At 40.3% G+C, this 18,056-nt stretch overlaps 2 protein-coding genes and 1 non-coding gene across 3 annotated transcripts; all 3 read left to right on the forward strand.

Moving 5' to 3' along the window:
- The first annotated feature begins 394 nt into the window (after window positions 1-394).
- On the forward strand, window positions 395-5,174 carry ankrd16 (ankyrin repeat domain 16). Its single transcript, XM_047575984.1, has 7 exons — window positions 395-872; window positions 1,943-2,163; window positions 2,284-2,326; window positions 2,658-2,766; window positions 2,850-3,011; window positions 3,791-3,869; window positions 4,628-5,174. Exons 1-7 carry the CDS (start codon window positions 535-537, stop codon window positions 4,789-4,791), a joined length of 1,116 nt encoding a protein of 371 aa, XP_047431940.1. The 5' UTR covers window positions 395-534; the 3' UTR covers window positions 4,792-5,174.
- On the forward strand, window positions 958-1,045 carry trnay-gua. Its single transcript is given in 2 exon segments — window positions 958-994; window positions 1,010-1,045. It is a non-coding gene; the product is annotated as a tRNA-Tyr (tRNA).
- A 914-nt stretch (window positions 5,175-6,088) lies between the features above and the next one.
- Window positions 6,089-17,842, forward strand: gdi2 (GDP dissociation inhibitor 2). The gene is made up of 10 exons (XM_047575983.1): window positions 6,089-6,255; window positions 12,346-12,453; window positions 12,689-12,788; window positions 12,937-13,071; window positions 13,173-13,371; window positions 13,527-13,658; window positions 14,318-14,417; window positions 14,863-15,034; window positions 15,906-16,105; window positions 16,474-17,842. The coding sequence occupies exons 1-10, from the start codon at window positions 6,211-6,213 to the stop codon at window positions 16,624-16,626; spliced, it is 1,344 nt and encodes a 447-aa protein (XP_047431939.1). The 5' UTR covers window positions 6,089-6,210; the 3' UTR covers window positions 16,627-17,842.
- The last annotated feature ends 214 nt before the right edge of the window (window positions 17,843-18,056 follow it).

The raw sequence follows: 18,056 nt of genomic DNA on the forward strand, positions 1-18,056 counted from the left end.
TTCTGGTATATATAGTTAGAGTGGTAGTTATTTTGCCAACACTGCGTACAATCGTTGCGATTTCAGCAAAAATAATATATTGAAAACCGCTTTTTGTAACTTCTAGCGAACGTAATCGCACATTGTCACAAATACTACATTTCCCAGGACCCTACGTGCGTCGCTCTGAAACGAAAGGACGACAAAAGTTGATCCCACATACAATTACGGCTCCTCACACTTAACGTTTTTTTCTCCATTTATAATTCTTTCTGTTCTTTATATTTCGATATAACATTATATCTGGGTTTTCGACGGTCTGTTTAATTACAGTTTTATCTAACTGTAGTACAAAAAATAATTCTAGTTTGATTTTCGCACAGGGTAACGTCATGGTTGGCCATTTAATTTTGGCCACTATGTGACGCTAACGCAGGCTGAAGTTTCTGTCCAGCATGTCTTTAATAGTTCACAGTAACGACTCATGTGATTTTCTGAAAATTTGACCGTTAAGTCACTTTGTACTCCAGCTGCAGCCCTTGTCCTCCACCCAGGATGGATGAAAACAGTTTAAAACAGTTGGTGAAGTTCACTCAAGAGGGACACTTAAGCTCTCTGGAGAAATACATAGCACTAGGCGGCTCGGCTGCTGCGCAGACCCTCAGCAGCAAACACTTTGGTCGGTCAGGAGACACCCTACTGCACTATGCTGCCAGACACGGACACCTGGACGTTGTGGAGTATCTCATAAAACGGATGGGCGTGGATGTGGAGGTGTACAACAACGACTACAAGAGGCCTTTGCATGAAGCTGCCTCAATGAGCCACAAGGACTGCGTTAGCTACCTGCTCCGGGAAGGAGCCAAGGTGGACAGTCTGAAGAAGGCTGACTGGTGAGAAAATGAACGAATGCTAGCGACTGAAATGTCAATAAAGGTTGGATTCAAAATCGAAGTGTCATCATAATGGAATTGGCTCCCTTCGATAGCTCAGTTGGTAGAGCGGAGGACTGTAGTGTGATATAACTGATATCCTTAGGTCGCTGGTTCGAATCCGGCTCGAAGGAGAGATCTCATTTTTTCATGATTTCTGAAGTCTAAAAACCTCTCGCGGCCCACACAACAACTCTGATCAACACACGAGACGAATTATTTCTTCTTTTTATTTCATGAACAGAGCAATACGTTACTATGGCAATAATATGCACATTAATAACGATTTGTACAGTAACTAATGTAATTAATACATTATTATTCAAAAGTTGGTCAGATAAATGAAGACTAAAACGTAATTTAAATCACATGGTTTTGTTTTATTAGTTGTGATTACTTTTTAAATTAAAATATTTAACCATAAATATTTAATGGTTACTTAAAACGTAATTACAAAATAGTAAATGACCTCTTGTGGCCCACCTGCAGTACCTTCGCCGCCCACCAGGGGCCGCGGCCCACACTTTGGGAATCACTGCCCTAAACTATGTAATTTATTTACATGGGATTATAAATATAGATAAGATAAAATTTAATTTGTCACATGTACACTTATACATAGTACAATGCACAGTGAAATATATTGTGATACCTCCAGCTAGTAGTAAAAAAAAGTACTACAGTAGAAACAGTAATAATTCCACACAGCACACAGGGTAAAAAATATATAGGTGTCAATGAGAGAAATAAAATAAAATGAATAAAATAAAATTAATTATAAACTGTAAACTTGAAATGTAAACTTAAAGGTGGTAGCTCGTATATAAACTACCAGTCGAAAAATTCTTCAGTCTCTCGGTCTTTGTCCTCAGACAGCAGAACTGGAATATGATTTGTGTCATGATACCCCCAAAATACAATATTTAAGGTAACCCCTCCACACACATATACATGCTTGCACCCTAACAATGAGATTGCAAACTTTAGTGGCTTTCACTTTTTTCATAGAAGGTGTCCACGTTCTCTCTCAGGACTCCTCTGATGATGGCCTGCACTCGGAGGAACCTCGAGGTAATCCAGGAGCTGCTGTGCCACGGCGCAGACCCAGCACTGAGAAACAAAGACGGCTGGAACTCCTTCCACATCGCCTGCAGGGAGGGCGACCCACTGGTCGTACAGCATCTGCTTCTTGCGGCACCGGACATCTGGAGGACTGAGAGCAAGACGCGCAGGACACCGCTTCACACTGCAGGTGAGGCGTTCTTACGTGCCCCGTTTTAGCATGCGTGACGCTGGCAGCTGAGCATACACCAAAAACACTGTAGCATTCCATTCTATATTCCAATGAATTCTTTCTCTGTTCATTATCCAGCAATGCACGGCTGCGAGGACGTTGTTAGGATCTTGTTGGAGAGGTAGGTAGACATTAAATGAATCATTCAAGGTGCAACTTGCAGCTATTGGTGCATGCATCACCAACCCTTATCCACAGATTTGCATGTTCAAAATGCCATAAATCACTAAATACACAACATAGGACCCATATGTATATATAATAACGGTGACCCAGATGTTTGTGGTTGTCTTACGGCCAAATAAATAAAAGATATGAAATTGTAGCACTTGGTCCTTTTTCTTTTTGTGCCACTGAATAGTTATAGACTCTTAAATTTATGTGACTTGTTTTAGCATTAGCTCCGCACTCCATTCTTCCAAGCCAAATGCTAAATGGTGTTTTTTTTCCAGTTGTGGCTACAGCCCGGACACGAAGGACAGCTGTGGCGTAACCCCTTTCATGGATGCAGTCAGGAATGGACACATTTCTGTGGCCAGGCTGCTTCTGCAGAAGCACCAGGTAGAACAAGACAAGTAATAATACTGCAGCGCTGACCTAGGCGTTTATGCGTTCTCTTTTGACCTGACCTGTCTGTGTGGTAGGCGTCTCCGACGGCAGCTGACATACTTGGGACTCAGCCAGTGCACCAGGTTGCTGTCACTGGCCAGGAGGACGCTCTGCGCTTCCTGGTACGAGAGCTCAGTGTAGACGTGAACCAGAGGGCGACCGCCATCCAGCTCACTGCCCTGCATTATGCTGCAAAGGTCAGTGATTTCCAGACAGCGGTTCTTGCACCTGAGAGGTTATTTCAGCAGCTGTGTGCAAAAATTATGGAACAAATCATTTTTAATGTATATCCACACAAGGAATATATAATTAAAAGTGCTTACCTAAAAGTGATGAATAAATAAACCATGAAATAGCTAAAACTACTGGTTACACTGTTTAAATATTAACCAAAACAAAAAAAATCACTGCAAGATAATTTTAAAGCTGAAACAGATGAATAAATAGTTTAAAATTGGATGGTTGAAATTGTTAAGTGCATTAATAGTAAATAACTGTTAGGAACAAAAGACAGAATGAAATACAGTAACTATTATTAGCCAAAAAAATACAATACCGAGTGAAACGGCTAGAAACTATACTGGAAATGATTAGAATTGTTAGCTTAAAGTGTTAAACAAAGGACAGAATTGTTGCTAAAAGTAATGCATAAATTATTAGAATCAAGTTGACCAAGTTGTTTCCTTTCAGTTCAAATGTGTAATTAGTTGCTTAAATCTTCTACTACAGCTTGTTTGGCCTCTTGAATAACAACATGACTGTGCAACCTATATAAAGGATAATATAGAACAAATCTGTTCTAGGTAAAATTGTTTCACTTCAGTATTGTGTCTGATCCTGTCCATATCCAGTGACTTATCTTTCCTGCTGATGTCCTATCTGTACCCTGTGGGTTTTCCTGAGCCACCTCTTGAACTATACATAGTGACAGAAGTTGTTACAAAGTGTTAACACTTCTTGAACCTGTGTTTTTCAGGAGGGCCACCCGTCCACTATAAAAACACTGCTGGAGTTGGGGGCGGATCTTCATGCACGGGACAAAAAGGGGAGAACTGGTAAGCCAAGTATAAGACCACATGATGTGCTATGTGTTGCAGCTGATGTCCTCTTTATGTCTGCGTAGACTGAACATATAGTCACCATTATGGTTGTTTATAGAACTAATAATGTTGCAGGTCACGCGAAAACCAGATTAAGTTGAACGGATGATGCATTCAAGGGAATGTTAAGAGCTTCTGAAATCTGAGAGAAATTAAACTTCTAAAAAATACTGCTGAAGTGTTTTTTATCCAAGCGCTGCGTTATCATATAATAAACCAACAAGACAAGCACAGAATAAATAGATACAGTGGCGTAGCAGCAGTCTTGCCAAACATTTTATCATATTTACACAGGATGATTTAGAGAGTGAAAACTTCCCTGTGTTCCCTTTGTTTACAATTAAATGGCTCTGATTAGTGACTACCCAAATGTGTGCCAAGTGTATTGGTTGTACATAGGTTTCCATCTGTAAATATTGTCCATATGCTACAAGAACAGTCTGTACATACCGCTTATATATCATATTGTATCATAGTATTCATGCTACATGCACTTACTGCTTACTGCACTTCTGATTAGATGCTAAACTGTACCTGTACATGTGTAATGACAATAAAGTTGAATCAAATCTAATCGTTTGAAACAAACCCCATAATGAAATCTACCCGGCACGTTATCAGCTTCATATTCATATCAAGAACTGATTCTGTTACTGTCACTGCTGATTAGCGACCACTACTCACACCCGTCTTACGTGCTCCTCTCCTCTCAGCGCTTCACATGGCTTCCATCGGGCAGCACGCCGAAGCGGCCGGGACGCTGCTGCTGCTCGGCCTCAGAGACTCGGAGGACGCTTCTGGCACGACGGCGCGGCAGCTCGCCAGGAAACCAGCCGTAGTGCGAGTGTTTGAAGGTGGCCTGCCAGACACGTTGTAAACAATACTCTCTTGAATCTAAACGCACATTAGCAACCGGTCCCTTTGATGACTGAGGAGCTGGAGCATTTAATATGATTTAAATGCGTTTGCTCAGTTTGTGTGGTTTACCTCGACGCGTCCGGGTTGCCGTCTCATTCTTATTTTTGCAGAGAGTTAGACAGACTTGAGCATGCCTATGATAAGCTCACCTGCCTTTTCTGACTGTGTTGCCCTATTTATATATATATGTATATATATATACTCTCTCACTAGAAGAGTTCCTGGTCAGATTGATGCATAACAAAACCACACAGTTGACTGACTGGTATATGAAATTACACTATGTAAAAACTTGAGCCTTTAAATGTTGAAATAGTAATAAATAAATATTGTAATTTTTTACTTTTTCGAGGTGTTTGCATTTTGAAAAATGTCTCCACTGCTGCAGTTGATTAGTTTGTTACATGAAAGCAGTCCTACACAGGGACGCGGACATGAATGATTAATCACGAAGGCTAACTTTATTATTTGCCGCTTGGTTTGCTAAACAGGTGTGTCAGCTCTGAGCCTATCGCACTGACAGCACAAACAGCTGTTGAATGTTGAATCATCATAGATATAATTCCTAATATATTATGATGCCTTCCTGCCATAATAGCTCTGAATGGACGGTGAACGATAGTGACTGTTTATTTAATGTGCAGGAGAAAGATTTTTTTTCAGCATTTTAGAACCCCACTTGTCTTGAAGAAATTAGTTTGAGACAAGTGTTAGATTTTACTAATTGCTTCATCTCAATGTGAAAAATGTGCACAGCACAAGCTGCAAGCTTGTGTAGGAAGTAGTGAAAACTAAAAGAAAAACTGTTATCAGTTAACACGTCACGGCGTCTTTTAATATTGTGGCTGTCCTGCTGTGATGGTGCTACTTGTATTTCCCACTGACTCAATGTACAGTATATAAAAAGTGTTTCCACTATACCACAGGTGTCGAACATGCGGCCAAATGTGTCAAATGTGAATGAATTTGCAAAGTGTGGAAAGGACTGCAATTTTTCAATAAAAACAACTGCTAATCCTAATTTGTTAACTGTTTTAGTAAGCGCCAGAACACAACACTGAGGCCCAGGACTGAACAGCAGACAGCAATGAGTCCAATTTAAAGTTACTTTTCTTAAGATATTTCATTTATTTGAGGGATGGTTAATAAATCATCATCATAATAATAAAAAGTAAACCTTCTCCTAATTTACTTGTTGTTCTTTGGACTAAACCAAACCACCTAAACCACCTCCAGGTGATTGACAAGCTCAGAAGCCCCGCCCCCTGAGGCGCCTGACGCCGGAGCGCAGCCCCTTCTCTCGTCTCCACAGTCCTGCAGAGCTCCATTTTCTTCTTTCCCGATATTCTGCGGCAGAAGAGTAAAACATTTGGAAAAAATGAATGAAGAATACGACGTTATCGTGCTGGGCACCGGACTGACGGTGAGAGAGAATGAAACGCTGCGATACCTAGAGCGGGGTGTGACTTTGCAACCTGTTAACCAACGCAGTTAGCGCTTGATAGTTTGGCTTTGAGATAACTGGGCCTAATAAGCGAGGCTAACGCTAAGTAGCTTAGCCGCTAGCTGAGGTAATGGGAACTGAGCGAAGGAGCTAACGTCAAGTGTTAGCCCTGCGCTATCTGCAGCTAATATCCGTGCTCGATAAGATTGACGTTAGCAGTGGCTGCAAAAGTTGATACAGTCGCGGCGTGACTGTCGTTAATGTGGCTGGTAATTATTGTGAACATGTTAAGCACCGTTTATTCACAGCTGAACGCCATTACGGGCTCAGTCCAGGATAAGATTATGACGCGGATGGTGGGTCTGCTAGCATTAAGCTAACCAATTAGCCTGCTAGCGGACGGGTAACGACTTGTCGCTGCTTCCTGGATTAATCTTTTGTTCGCGGTGCTTGGTGACTAGTTTATTTAGTTTGTTCGGCCGTGACGTTGACAGACGTTACTGCTAATCGCAAATAGATGTAGCGTAAGTTGGCAAACTAAGTCAAAGCGTTTAAAGTTTCCGTTTAGCAGTGTCTGTTCGCGCGGTGCCCTCGACTGATTACGTCGACAAGAGAAAAAAAAACTAATTAAAAAAAGTTAATGTGGCAAAAATGTTTAAATTGCCACTGCTAGCGCTAAATCGTTAAATTGCTTTGGGGCATATGCGACCCCTGCTATGGGCCACAAACTTTTTTTTTTAACTTTGTAATTCTGTAGCTTGAAGTTGAACTTCAGGCGTCGGTTTAGCAGACATACTGAGAGGCCCGTTCACTATCTATATTTGTCAGTATACACAGCTCCGTTAAGAAAGGTAGACTGTGACAGCTTTACGTGGCTGGAGCATGTCTTAGAAACCCCATGATGACTGTAGGACGTTATTGGAGATCATTGGTGGCCGCCTGTCGACTCTGAGAGAGGGTACATTCATTGCATTTTCTGGACCCGATTTGAACCCGAAGAACCTCCGTATTCAAGTTAAACACTATTGTTAAATCCTCAACTCAGCCATGGAAAGTAATGTTTCCTTTTGACAGCAAACACTGACTTATAAAGTTCCTCAACGGGCTCAGAACAGACACGGGTAGGTTGAAATTTGGTGGGCAGGGTGTTGATTTAGCTCACATTTGGGTGTGGTTGAGGAACCGAAAGCACACTGTGAGTACTCTGCAAGCCTAGTTTAGTGAGAGCTGGTGGCCAGCCAGCCAAAACAGTCAGGCAAGACCACAAGGCAGAGCACACACTGTGTTTTCGCATGGTTTTAGTTCCTTATGCAAATCAGTGAGTTCACTTCCTGGTCTGCTGCATGTAACGCTACATAATAACACTTAGTTATGCTGAATCCTGAAAGGTCTTGGATGATCTTATCTTATGTCACTCGAATATTCCCATTGGTTCATATTTAATGCAAATTCCCAATTACTTCAGTAATGTGTTTTTTTATATATAGATATAGCATTTATTTGAAATTAAGTTACTTGCCTCTAGAAATATTTGAAATTCCAGGTGGACGGTAACCCCTATCATTAAACCCTCCATCAGATTAATTCATCTTGCCGCTGTTTGTCTTGGATGAAGATGATTATACGAGGCTTTGTTCGTATCTCTCCTTGCATTTTTGTTGAGTTAAGTGGCTGGGGGAAGGGGTTTCCCATCTGTCTACAACCGACACATACGGGGAGTGGTTTGGCACAAAATATCAAACTGTACCTAGGTGCAGTCTGGTTCAAAGAATGATTCTGTCGATGAATCCAAGCAAGCAGCTTTAAGCCTTCAGATGACGGAACTGAATAGCGCAATATTCAGAGGAGCACACAGTATGCAGTGTATGAATATTAGTTGATATAAACCTAAACGGGCTCCAGACTGTACTATGAGCACTGGCCCTAGCCAGGAAGCCAGACCAACATCTCCACCCACACATTTTTTGTGGTGGAAAATTGGTCTGGAACCCCTCAGTTGAAAACTGACTATCCTCTGGCAAAGATCTACTAAGCCAGTCATATCAAAAGTTGGGCAGGCTTTATGTACTGGTGGACAGAAGAGAAACCACTATGAGCAAAAGCAGAAATTTGGGGGGGACACCCTAAATTGACATGTCATGTGATTATTTAATTATTTTCGCAAGTTTAACTGTATCACTGACAAAGACACTTCAGTTACAGAAAACCTCCACACATTTTATTTAATGTCCACAGGGATATGGTCAGTAGCATTGCTGTCATTACAGCACAAGAACCACAGGAATGTCTTTCCATACATGCAAGCGCAGTATGTGGGCAGTACAAAAAATGCAACTAAACAAATAGATTAATGTAAACGTGAGAATAGTGTCCAAAAGAGCTTAGAACAGGTAGATAACTTATGCCTCTCTTACTCTCTTAGAGCATTGCTCTGTAATTACATCACTAAACTGCTGTCTTGTAGCTAGTCAGCAGCTCATGTTGGAGCTAGTACATGTTGAACAACAGTTAATTAGATTCAACTTTCTGCACATGAAATAAGAGAAGACATTTGGGATGGCGAGTACAAAGCAGAAAAGGGTTAAGTTGTATCTACATGGTAAATGTGATGCACCAATATCATCCTGACAAGCTTTGGATTATGAACCCTTTTTCTGCTTCCTACACCATCTACTCAGATGGCTTCTCTTTTTTCTGTGCTGCAAAAATTCCAATCATTATACTAATTTCTCAAGTCACTTGTTGTCAGAAATGATTAGCTCCATCATGATCACGACTTCAAGTTGCCATTGTGTATACTGTGTATACGAATGCAGCTGTTTTTCTGCCCATCGAAAGGAGGAAATGGTCTTAACTGAAAGGAAGCGGACACAATGGTTCCCTTCACTCTCAATATAATGAATATCGACGCTCAGCTCTTTTGAGATTTAAAGCCCTCTAAAGCAGAAGCTATAACGAGTATTATCTATGAATATTCTTATTAACTACTGTTATAAAAGTTTCTTCTGCAGTCAGAACTTTCCACTCTTATTTTATGACTGCATCATATGTTTTTGTCTTTAGTTTAATATGCAGATTACTCTAGTGAAGTAAACTACATTTTTCTTTCATTATCAAGTTATTTTCAGCATTTAATTCTTTGTATTGTTTGTAAAAGGTAAAAAAACAATTACAGAAAAATGCTTCTCACATTTTAGATGCCTACAGATGTATGGTTAGGTTCAGTCACGACATCATTTCATGGTATTTTTCAGCTTTGAGTCCAGCATGTGACATGCAGCAATTGACAGTGTGTTGCAAATTGTAAGCATAAAAGTGACGTGTGTACCGTCATTCTGTGGTTGTGATGTTCTGTCATGTGATTGTTTTCGCAGAAAGCCATTCAGTTCTGGCCTCTTGTGTTGGACTTTGCCCCCTTTCATGTCGCCCCTCTCTGATTTTTACGAGTCTTATGCGTTAAAAATTGAACTGGGACGTAGCATCTGCTCTCAGCTAGATTTTATGCCCCACTGTACTCTGCATCAGTGTGTTATTCCCTTTGTCAGCATGGCCATCTACTATCTGGCAGAGTTAGTGATGACTATGCTGGCTCTGTCCTTCCATCAAGTGGTCAGCAGGTCAGCTTCAGTCGCATGCCACAGTGGCACGTTGGAGCTACCCCAAAGTCCTATCTGTCGCCCACTGCAAGCCCTTCGAGTCAGTGGCATTGCAAGATCACACAGTCGCTAAGACATTTACAGATGCATTTTATCAGATTTCAGTGCTGCATGTGTTATTTTGGGAGAGCATCTTTGCTGAATCGAGCTCCGATGTCACAGGATGTAGAAGAGTCTTCCTGAGCTTGCAAAGGGGGTGACTTTAAGTTGACTGTATTCCTGGTAAATAAATTACAGCTCTATCAGCTATATTACTTACCAATAAAAGGAATTTGCCACGTAAAATCTAAAGAAGCATGTTTTCACGCCCAGCCTTTTGTTTTTAAATCATGACTGTTTCCCAGCGTGGTCAGCTCGTTTGGGCTGGTGTGAACAAAGCAATTGCACTCAGCTCCAGAACAAATCAACTGGGCTGAGATTGGAGCAATTAGTTTGCACATGCCATGCATTGACACAGCAAACATGTGATGCAGGGGTCGTCTTAGACAGGAAAAATTCTGCCATAATCTAGAATTTCCAGTCATTTCCATTTAAATAATAAAGACATTTAAGCACTGAAATCAAAATAACAGTTGTTGTACAGAATTACAAATATTTGCAAATTTATCCCGAGTCATATTGTCACATTGATGCTGAACTAAATGGTATTGCACACTGCATTTCGCGTTGTCAGGAACATGCGGATGCCTGCTGTAGAGTAACACTAGTCAACACTGTTGCTGATGAGGCTGCATTTGCTGCTCGATTTATTTTAAGAACAATGTGGTCGTCTTTTAACCGAGCTCTTGCCCCCTACTGAAACTAAAAACATATTAACCTGAACATTTTTCATACACATAGTAAGAGAAGCGAACAGCCAACAATGTGGCAGAGTAGTTAAAGTTGTGTAATTTGGTGTGTACAGCAGATATTCTGTCTAAATATAGAAACGATTGACATCAATTTGACATGTCTGTTTAATCATGGTGCACAATTCAACATGTTCCCCTTTTAAAGTTTTTTTTTTTTTCAGACGGGTGGAGTTTAGTTGCATTTAGCCGACCTACACAGCCCTTTCTAATGAATATGACTTTTCTCATTCAGCATAAAGTTTGAAAATTGCCTGTGTATTATGAACAAGTGAGCATTAAAAAGAGAGTCATAGTTATTCTAAAAGCGAAGTGAAGGACAAATTCAGCAACATAAGGCCACTGTGGTCAAGTGAATTTCCGATAAGTAATGTCACAGCATTTAACTTTCAACTTTTGACCTGTTACTTTTTTTCTGTTTCTGTTATATATCACCTTCAGAGTGGTTATTGTTCACAGTTATTGTTGCTCTGTTTTGAGGGATCGACAGCTTTAAGGATTTTATCTTTTTTTTTTTTTTTTTTTTTTTTTGTCTGCATTTGTCTGCATAGTTGAACACCACAGGGTGTCAACATTATATGAGGTTCATGCAGTTATATTCTTGCAGCTGAAAGCTTTATTACTTCAGTGCGTGAGTGTGTGAGCTTTAAGGATTTTATCTAATGTCTTACATTAGTAGATTGCATTAAGAGTTGGTAGTGAGCTTTCATGTACCATTTTTTGCCTCAGGCACACCCACTAATTCTTCCAAATGAAAAGAAGTAAAGAGTAACATCCTCATCCCTTCCTGTGCTGCCACCAATAGAAAGCTGTGAGGCACTGTTTTTTTGTCACGTGAGAAATGAATGCCACATAACCACCTGAGTGCTAAGCTTTCGTTTAGTTGTAAAACTAGTTTTAGAGTAAAGTCCACAGTCACATGATGCACACAGTGCTGCTGTAATCGTATTAAAGCCTTTGGTGTGTGGGAATTCCAGACTCTGGCACAGCTTCCCTCATCATTATCAAACTACCTGAGCCCTGGAGCCCTATTAAAACTGTAATCTTCATCCCAGCTCCAATGGGTTGTGTCATATCTAACTGTAATATCGTCATTTCACCTTAAACTGTGCAAAGACTTGATTAACAAGCTCTGCATCAGCTCATAACACATGTGCACTCCAGTGGAGATTTTAGACTTTACAATTCTTAAAATGACAAAGAAGTTACCATGAGAGAAAGCATGATGACTAAGTTTTTTTTAGTCATCAGACTTGCTCCAACAAAATCATGAATAGAATAGTGTCATCAATTAGCCACCAGATGGCCTTGTATGCATTCATTTAGTAAGAAAGTCCTGCTCATTTATTTACAGCATTGTTTGCAGTAGTTGTATAAATATAAATAAAATATTACTATTTATGATCTGTAACATATCACTATAAGTGATTAGCTAAATTATACATGTATTTTCAACACGCTGTTACATAGAGCTATACATTCCAATCTTTAAAACCAGTCAGCTCTAAAAATATAGTGTTTTTCTTGTCTGATTTGTAATGGATTTTTTTTCTTCTTCCCAAAAGGAATGCATTTTGTCAGGCATCATGTCGGTGAAGGGGAAGAAGGTTCTGCACATGGACCGTAACTCCTACTACGGAGCTGAGAGCGCCTCCATCACACCTCTGGAGGATGTAAGTTGACCTCTGACCCCTGTGATTTGACATGAAGATCAGATGATTTAAACACAAGCAAGGAAGAGATGCAGACTATATTTTACTATAATTAATGTTTCTTTTGAAATGTGCCAATATTCGCCATTTGCCTGCGGCTTGTTGCACAGTTTTCTGAAACGTTCTTGTGGCTTTCTGAATACGTTTCTCAGGTGGAAGTGGGAGTCATTGGCTGTGTTTCTGTTTCTCTCTACAGCTTTACAAGCGTTTCAGCCTTCCAGGGGCCCCTCCTGAGTCGATGGGAAAAGGCCGCGATTGGAATGTGGACCTCATCCCTAAATTCCTTATGGCCAACGGTATACTCATTTACTTATCTTTAATATCACATCCAGCTTACAGTTGTCTAACATTACAAACACCCTATGTCACCACGGAAACACCCAGTTGTGGCCTCATTTTGGTTCCTATGAAAGTAACGCTGTTGTATGTATCTCCTTGTTTCAGGTCAGCTGGTCCGCATGCTGCTCATCACACAGGTGACTCGCTACCTGGACTTCAAAGTGATTGAAGGCAGTTACGTGTACAAGTCGGGCAAAATCCATAAAGTCCCCTCTACTGAGACTGAGGCTCTGGCATCTAGTGAGTCTTTTAAATTGTTAATCAGTTCGGTAGAAGCCTTGGTGCACATAAACACTGGGCTGGTTTCAGAATGCATTCACTGAACAAATGTCTCTTTTAAGGTCTGATGGGGTTGTTTGAGAAACGGCGCTTCAGAAAGTTCCTGATTTTCATCGCCAATTTCGACGAGAACGACCCCAAGACTATGGAAGGTGTTGACCCCAACAAGACGACAATGAGGGCCATTTTCCAGAAGTTTAGCCTGGGCCAGGAAGTCATTGACTTCACTGGCCACTCCCTCGCACTCTACCGCACAGACGAGTCAGTGCTCTTTGTAGTTGTTTTATTTATTTTTTTTTTATTTCTTTTTAAAAATCCCCCTAATTGCATATGATTGTGATGCTATGTTTCTCTGCAGCCTTGTTAAATTGTACGGTCAGCAGAGGTTTGAAATGTCTTTGTTTCTCTGCATTCAGTTACCTGGACAAACCCTGCATCCAAACAATAAACAGGATAAAGCTCTACAGTGAGTCTCTGGCCAGATACGGAAAGAGCCCTTACCTCTACCCACTCTACGGCCTGGGAGAACTGCCACAAGGCTTTGCCAGGTAAGGGACTCCCCATTTGTTTAACATGTGGGTAAGGTTGATGTGCGTTTGATCACAATGCCAAGAAATGGAGCAGGAAATATACTTTTGGGAAATAGTTTCATATATTTAGGCACAAAACTGTATGAGTAATTTTAATCTATAATTTAAATTTTTTATTCAACCAATTAACCTGTAGGTAAGCATTTGATCAATCAGTGATATTTGGCCCTGCAAACTTCAAGTAAACAACAAATACACGCAGAGCACAATTAGAAACATACCCAGTGACGGTTGACATTAAAAAGAGAGGATCTACATTAAGTAAAAATCCAGTCTCTTAGACATTTTCTATTCCAGAACCAAGAGTTGAGCCCAGGAACGAGCTGTTACTGAGACAAACTGCCTCCTCTCAGATGCACTTTAGCACATTTTCTCGCAACAATCCTGCTTTTAAAAATGCCAAAGTAAAGCATACTGTGATGTGATACAAATGTAGATATTTGGAACATTTTTTAAGAAGACACAGACTGCTTTTGATCATTACATTTCCGAGTGTTTCCAAAAAGCCAAATTAATGGTTACAGATCATCTTTAATGTGTATCACCACTGTCAGAATCAGAAAACATATTAGATATGAAGTTGACTTTGAATGTCCTGAACTGTGATTTCTTTCCAGACTGAGTGCTATCTATGGTGGGACGTACATGCTGAACAAGCCCATAGATGAGATTGTGGTGGAGAACGGAAAGGTGGTGGGAGTGAAGTCTGAGGGAGAGGTGAGCATGCTGGTCTCAGAGCAGTTGTGTTATATTTGTAAGCTATGGTTTACCAGTAAAATCAGGTTTAAATTTGTATCATTTTATTTCAATACCGTTTGAGTTATCGTCAGCTCTTACTCAGTCAGTGCCGTGTTTATGACCCACGTTTTGGTTTCTAATCTGTGGGTCAAGTTATGGCTATGGGAAATACCCTGACTGGGTTTTGCGTCACATCATGGTAGGAAGTAATATTGAATCAAAATGTTCAAGGATTAACAAATTTCACCTGGTTTGTTATTGATGTGGACAAATGATGTGTGACAGTAACCGTGGCTTTATGATATACCTATGAACTGTGCAATATTAAGAAGGAATAATGTCCCTACAGTCCCTGTTGTTTATATTCCACTCACCAGGAATTGAATATATCCCTCGAATCCTTAGTTGTCTTTTCCCTCTACAGATCGCAAGGTGCAAGCAGCTGATCTGTGACCCCAGCTACGTTATGGATCGCGTCAGCAAAGTGGGTCAGGTGATCAGAGTCATCTGCATCATGAGCCATCCCATTGGTAACACCGGCGACATCAACTCCTGCCAGATCATCATCCCCCAGAATCAGGTCAACAGGAAGCACGGTGAGCACGCAGAGGAAACTACAATTGATCTAGACTTGACAGTTTGTGGCATTACTAAGTAACCTTAAGTCTGAATAATCATTACTTGTAGCATTTCTAGAAATAACTATGGAAATGCAGCCACTGAAAGCTTTAATCCTCTTTCATTGGCCTTAAGTTTTGTTCAGTGTGCGAAACTGCAGATCTGGTGTTACATGTATGAAATCCTCTGCAGCTGTTTGGGTTTTAACAGGTTTCTCATATAAGCTGATCCCCAGAGCAGTGAGATTGAGAGTTCATACACATAGACGCACAGTAAATGCATGTTTGTAAATGTATTTACAACACGTTGTATTTTTGTCTGGCAAAACCCTACAAGAAAAAGAAGAAGTTGCACACTTCTAAAATTAAAACCACTGTAGCTGAGTATTTGAACCGTCACAGTGAATTAGAGCGTTTTGTCCGGATGCTAATCGCTAGCACGGCAGCACTGCTTTTTAGTAGTAGTTTCTATAGTAGATTGTTTGTGCTTGTATAAACTATAAACTTAACGTTGCACTCTGAGTGGGTGTAAGCCACCCTGGGCACTAGTTTGACATGGGTGAGCATCTGAGTGTGAATAGTGATTCTCTACTTGATAATACAGAAGCATTTCCACTTAAACTCATACATAACACTTTCTACGTTAATTATTGACAGAATATAGTTGAAAAAAACAGCATTCCCAATAACATGGCATGAATTTTATGTTGAGAGTTCTGTTTATTTATAGGTTAATCAAAGGATTGACTACTCACAAAAGAGACAATATATTAATTGAAAAAAATAATCAATGCAGCCTGCCACAATGAAACCACCAGACTTTAACTTAAGTTTTTCTGTCTTTTTCCAGACATCTACGTCTGTATGATCTCCTTCGCTCACAACGTGGCAGCACAGGGTAAATATATCGCCATCGTCAGCACCACAGTGGAGACAGGCGACCCTGAGAAAGAGATCAAGCCGGCCTTGGATCTGCTGGAGCCCATTGAGCAGAAGTTTGTCAGCATTAGTGACCAGTATGTTCCCACTGACATGGGCAACGACAGCCAGGTATGATCAGTGCAATAAGACGAAATGTATGAACTCTATAACACTGTCCTTGTCCTTCTGAATATCAAATCTGTAATCGAAGCATAAAAATGACCCTGACATCTGCTAGAAACATAGCGGGGTTTTGGAAAGCTGCTTGGTGTCCATACATTAAAAGTATGAGACCAAGTCTAATCAGGTTTGAAAATAGTGATGTAACATTTAGAATTTATAACATGTTGCTTTTATTTAAGGAAATACAGTCTCATTACAAAAAAATGTGACTACACATTTTGTGACGCAGGCATGCCTCATGGCGGCCAAGAGTTTTAATGGTCTCTGAGTGCGCTGACACAGTACTTACTGTTTGACCTCTTTTCCCATTCTAGATCTTCATCTCCCGTTCATACGACGCAACAACTCACTTTGAGACCACCTGTGACGACATCAAGGACATCTACCGGAGGATGACGGGCTCAGACTTTGACTTTGCTGAGATGGAACGCAAGAAGCAGGACATCTTCGGTGACGCTGCTGAATAGAGGCGACGCGTCCGCAACACTCACGAATATCAAAGACAACGCTGCCGACAACTGAAATCTACAAAAAATAGAAAACCTACACAAATCTGTACACGCCAGTGGGCTGGCTGATAATCCAAGTATACAGTTTGCCCATTGGGGAAGTTGATGATATATAGAAGAGATATGATATAGTAGTGTTGGATAGGGTTCAGGGAGGGAGATATGCTTTTTCAGATCGGGTGGACGTTGCACTAAACACTGGTTATGCCTAATAGACAATAATACCCTACACTATTCTGATCCATCATGTTCAGATGATGCATAGTCCAAAGATGCCAAATCAAATGTTAATTCATAATGATATCTTACAGAGTGTGTCTGGGGAGGGTTGAATTTTTCTGTAATGGTGTAAAAGGTTCTAGAAAATACATAACACCTACACGTCCGATACTTTGCCTCTGCAGGTATTTTTTTTCATGTCAGCTTGAGAGAAAAGTGGCTGGTCTTTTTTTTGTCTGTATTAAATTAAGTAGCTGAGTGTTCCTTGCAGGATGTGACAACTTGAATACATTCAGGGCGCAGCCAGCAGCAGACAGCCATGCGAGGCAACACCTTAGCCGTCACATCATATGGTCAGATATTGTGAAACAACGTGGATTAGTGGTTCGTAGGTTGGCTTTTTTGTGCGTGTGTGTATTTTATCCCCCATTGTCTAAATCCTACACAGCCAGGCAGTATACTGTAAGCCAAGCCACAGAGGAGACTGTAGTTCAAACTACCTGAACCTGTTTTCAACAGCTTGAGTTACTATAATGCATCAGAGGAGATATATTAGTTCCTGTATTATGCAAAATGATTGAAGATCCGAGCATTAACAGCAGATTGAAGGCAAGTGTGGTTCACTGTAATTGCTTAAGAAGGACCAAATGTGTACTGCAGCAGTATTGAATTGATTAGAGCCCTGTGATATTTTCTCTTTTCAACAACTATATAAAAAAAAGACATCTTGGGCTCAAATGATTTCTGTACTGCAAAGTAAAAAAAACAAAAAAAAACAACTTTGTCAAAAATCAAAACTGTGTTTGATTTTTTTTCTTTTTATCTTTCAGCAAATGCAAGAGATGTGAACTTTTAACTTTTTAACCAAACATTTGAGAGAGTTTCAGTTTTATTCACAGGTTAAATTTCCAGGCATGATCCAGAAACTGATTCTAAATAAAACCTTATGATTCCATTGGGTTTTTTTTTTTTTTTTTTTTATCAAAAAGACTTGGATATCAGAAGTAATTGGATTTAATTTTCAAATGTGTTTCTAGACACAAACCAGATTAAATGGCAGAATACCACAATCACTGGTACTGGAAAAAAAATGTGTGACGACATTGCGTGTTGTTGTGTCACAGAACACAATTATCATGACACTTAGAATGAGGAGCACCGATACACCA

Source organism: Mugil cephalus, chromosome 22, assembly GCF_022458985.1.
Source record: "Mugil cephalus isolate CIBA_MC_2020 chromosome 22, CIBA_Mcephalus_1.1, whole genome shotgun sequence".
Taxonomy (NCBI): Eukaryota; Metazoa; Chordata; class Actinopteri; order Mugiliformes; family Mugilidae; genus Mugil; species Mugil cephalus.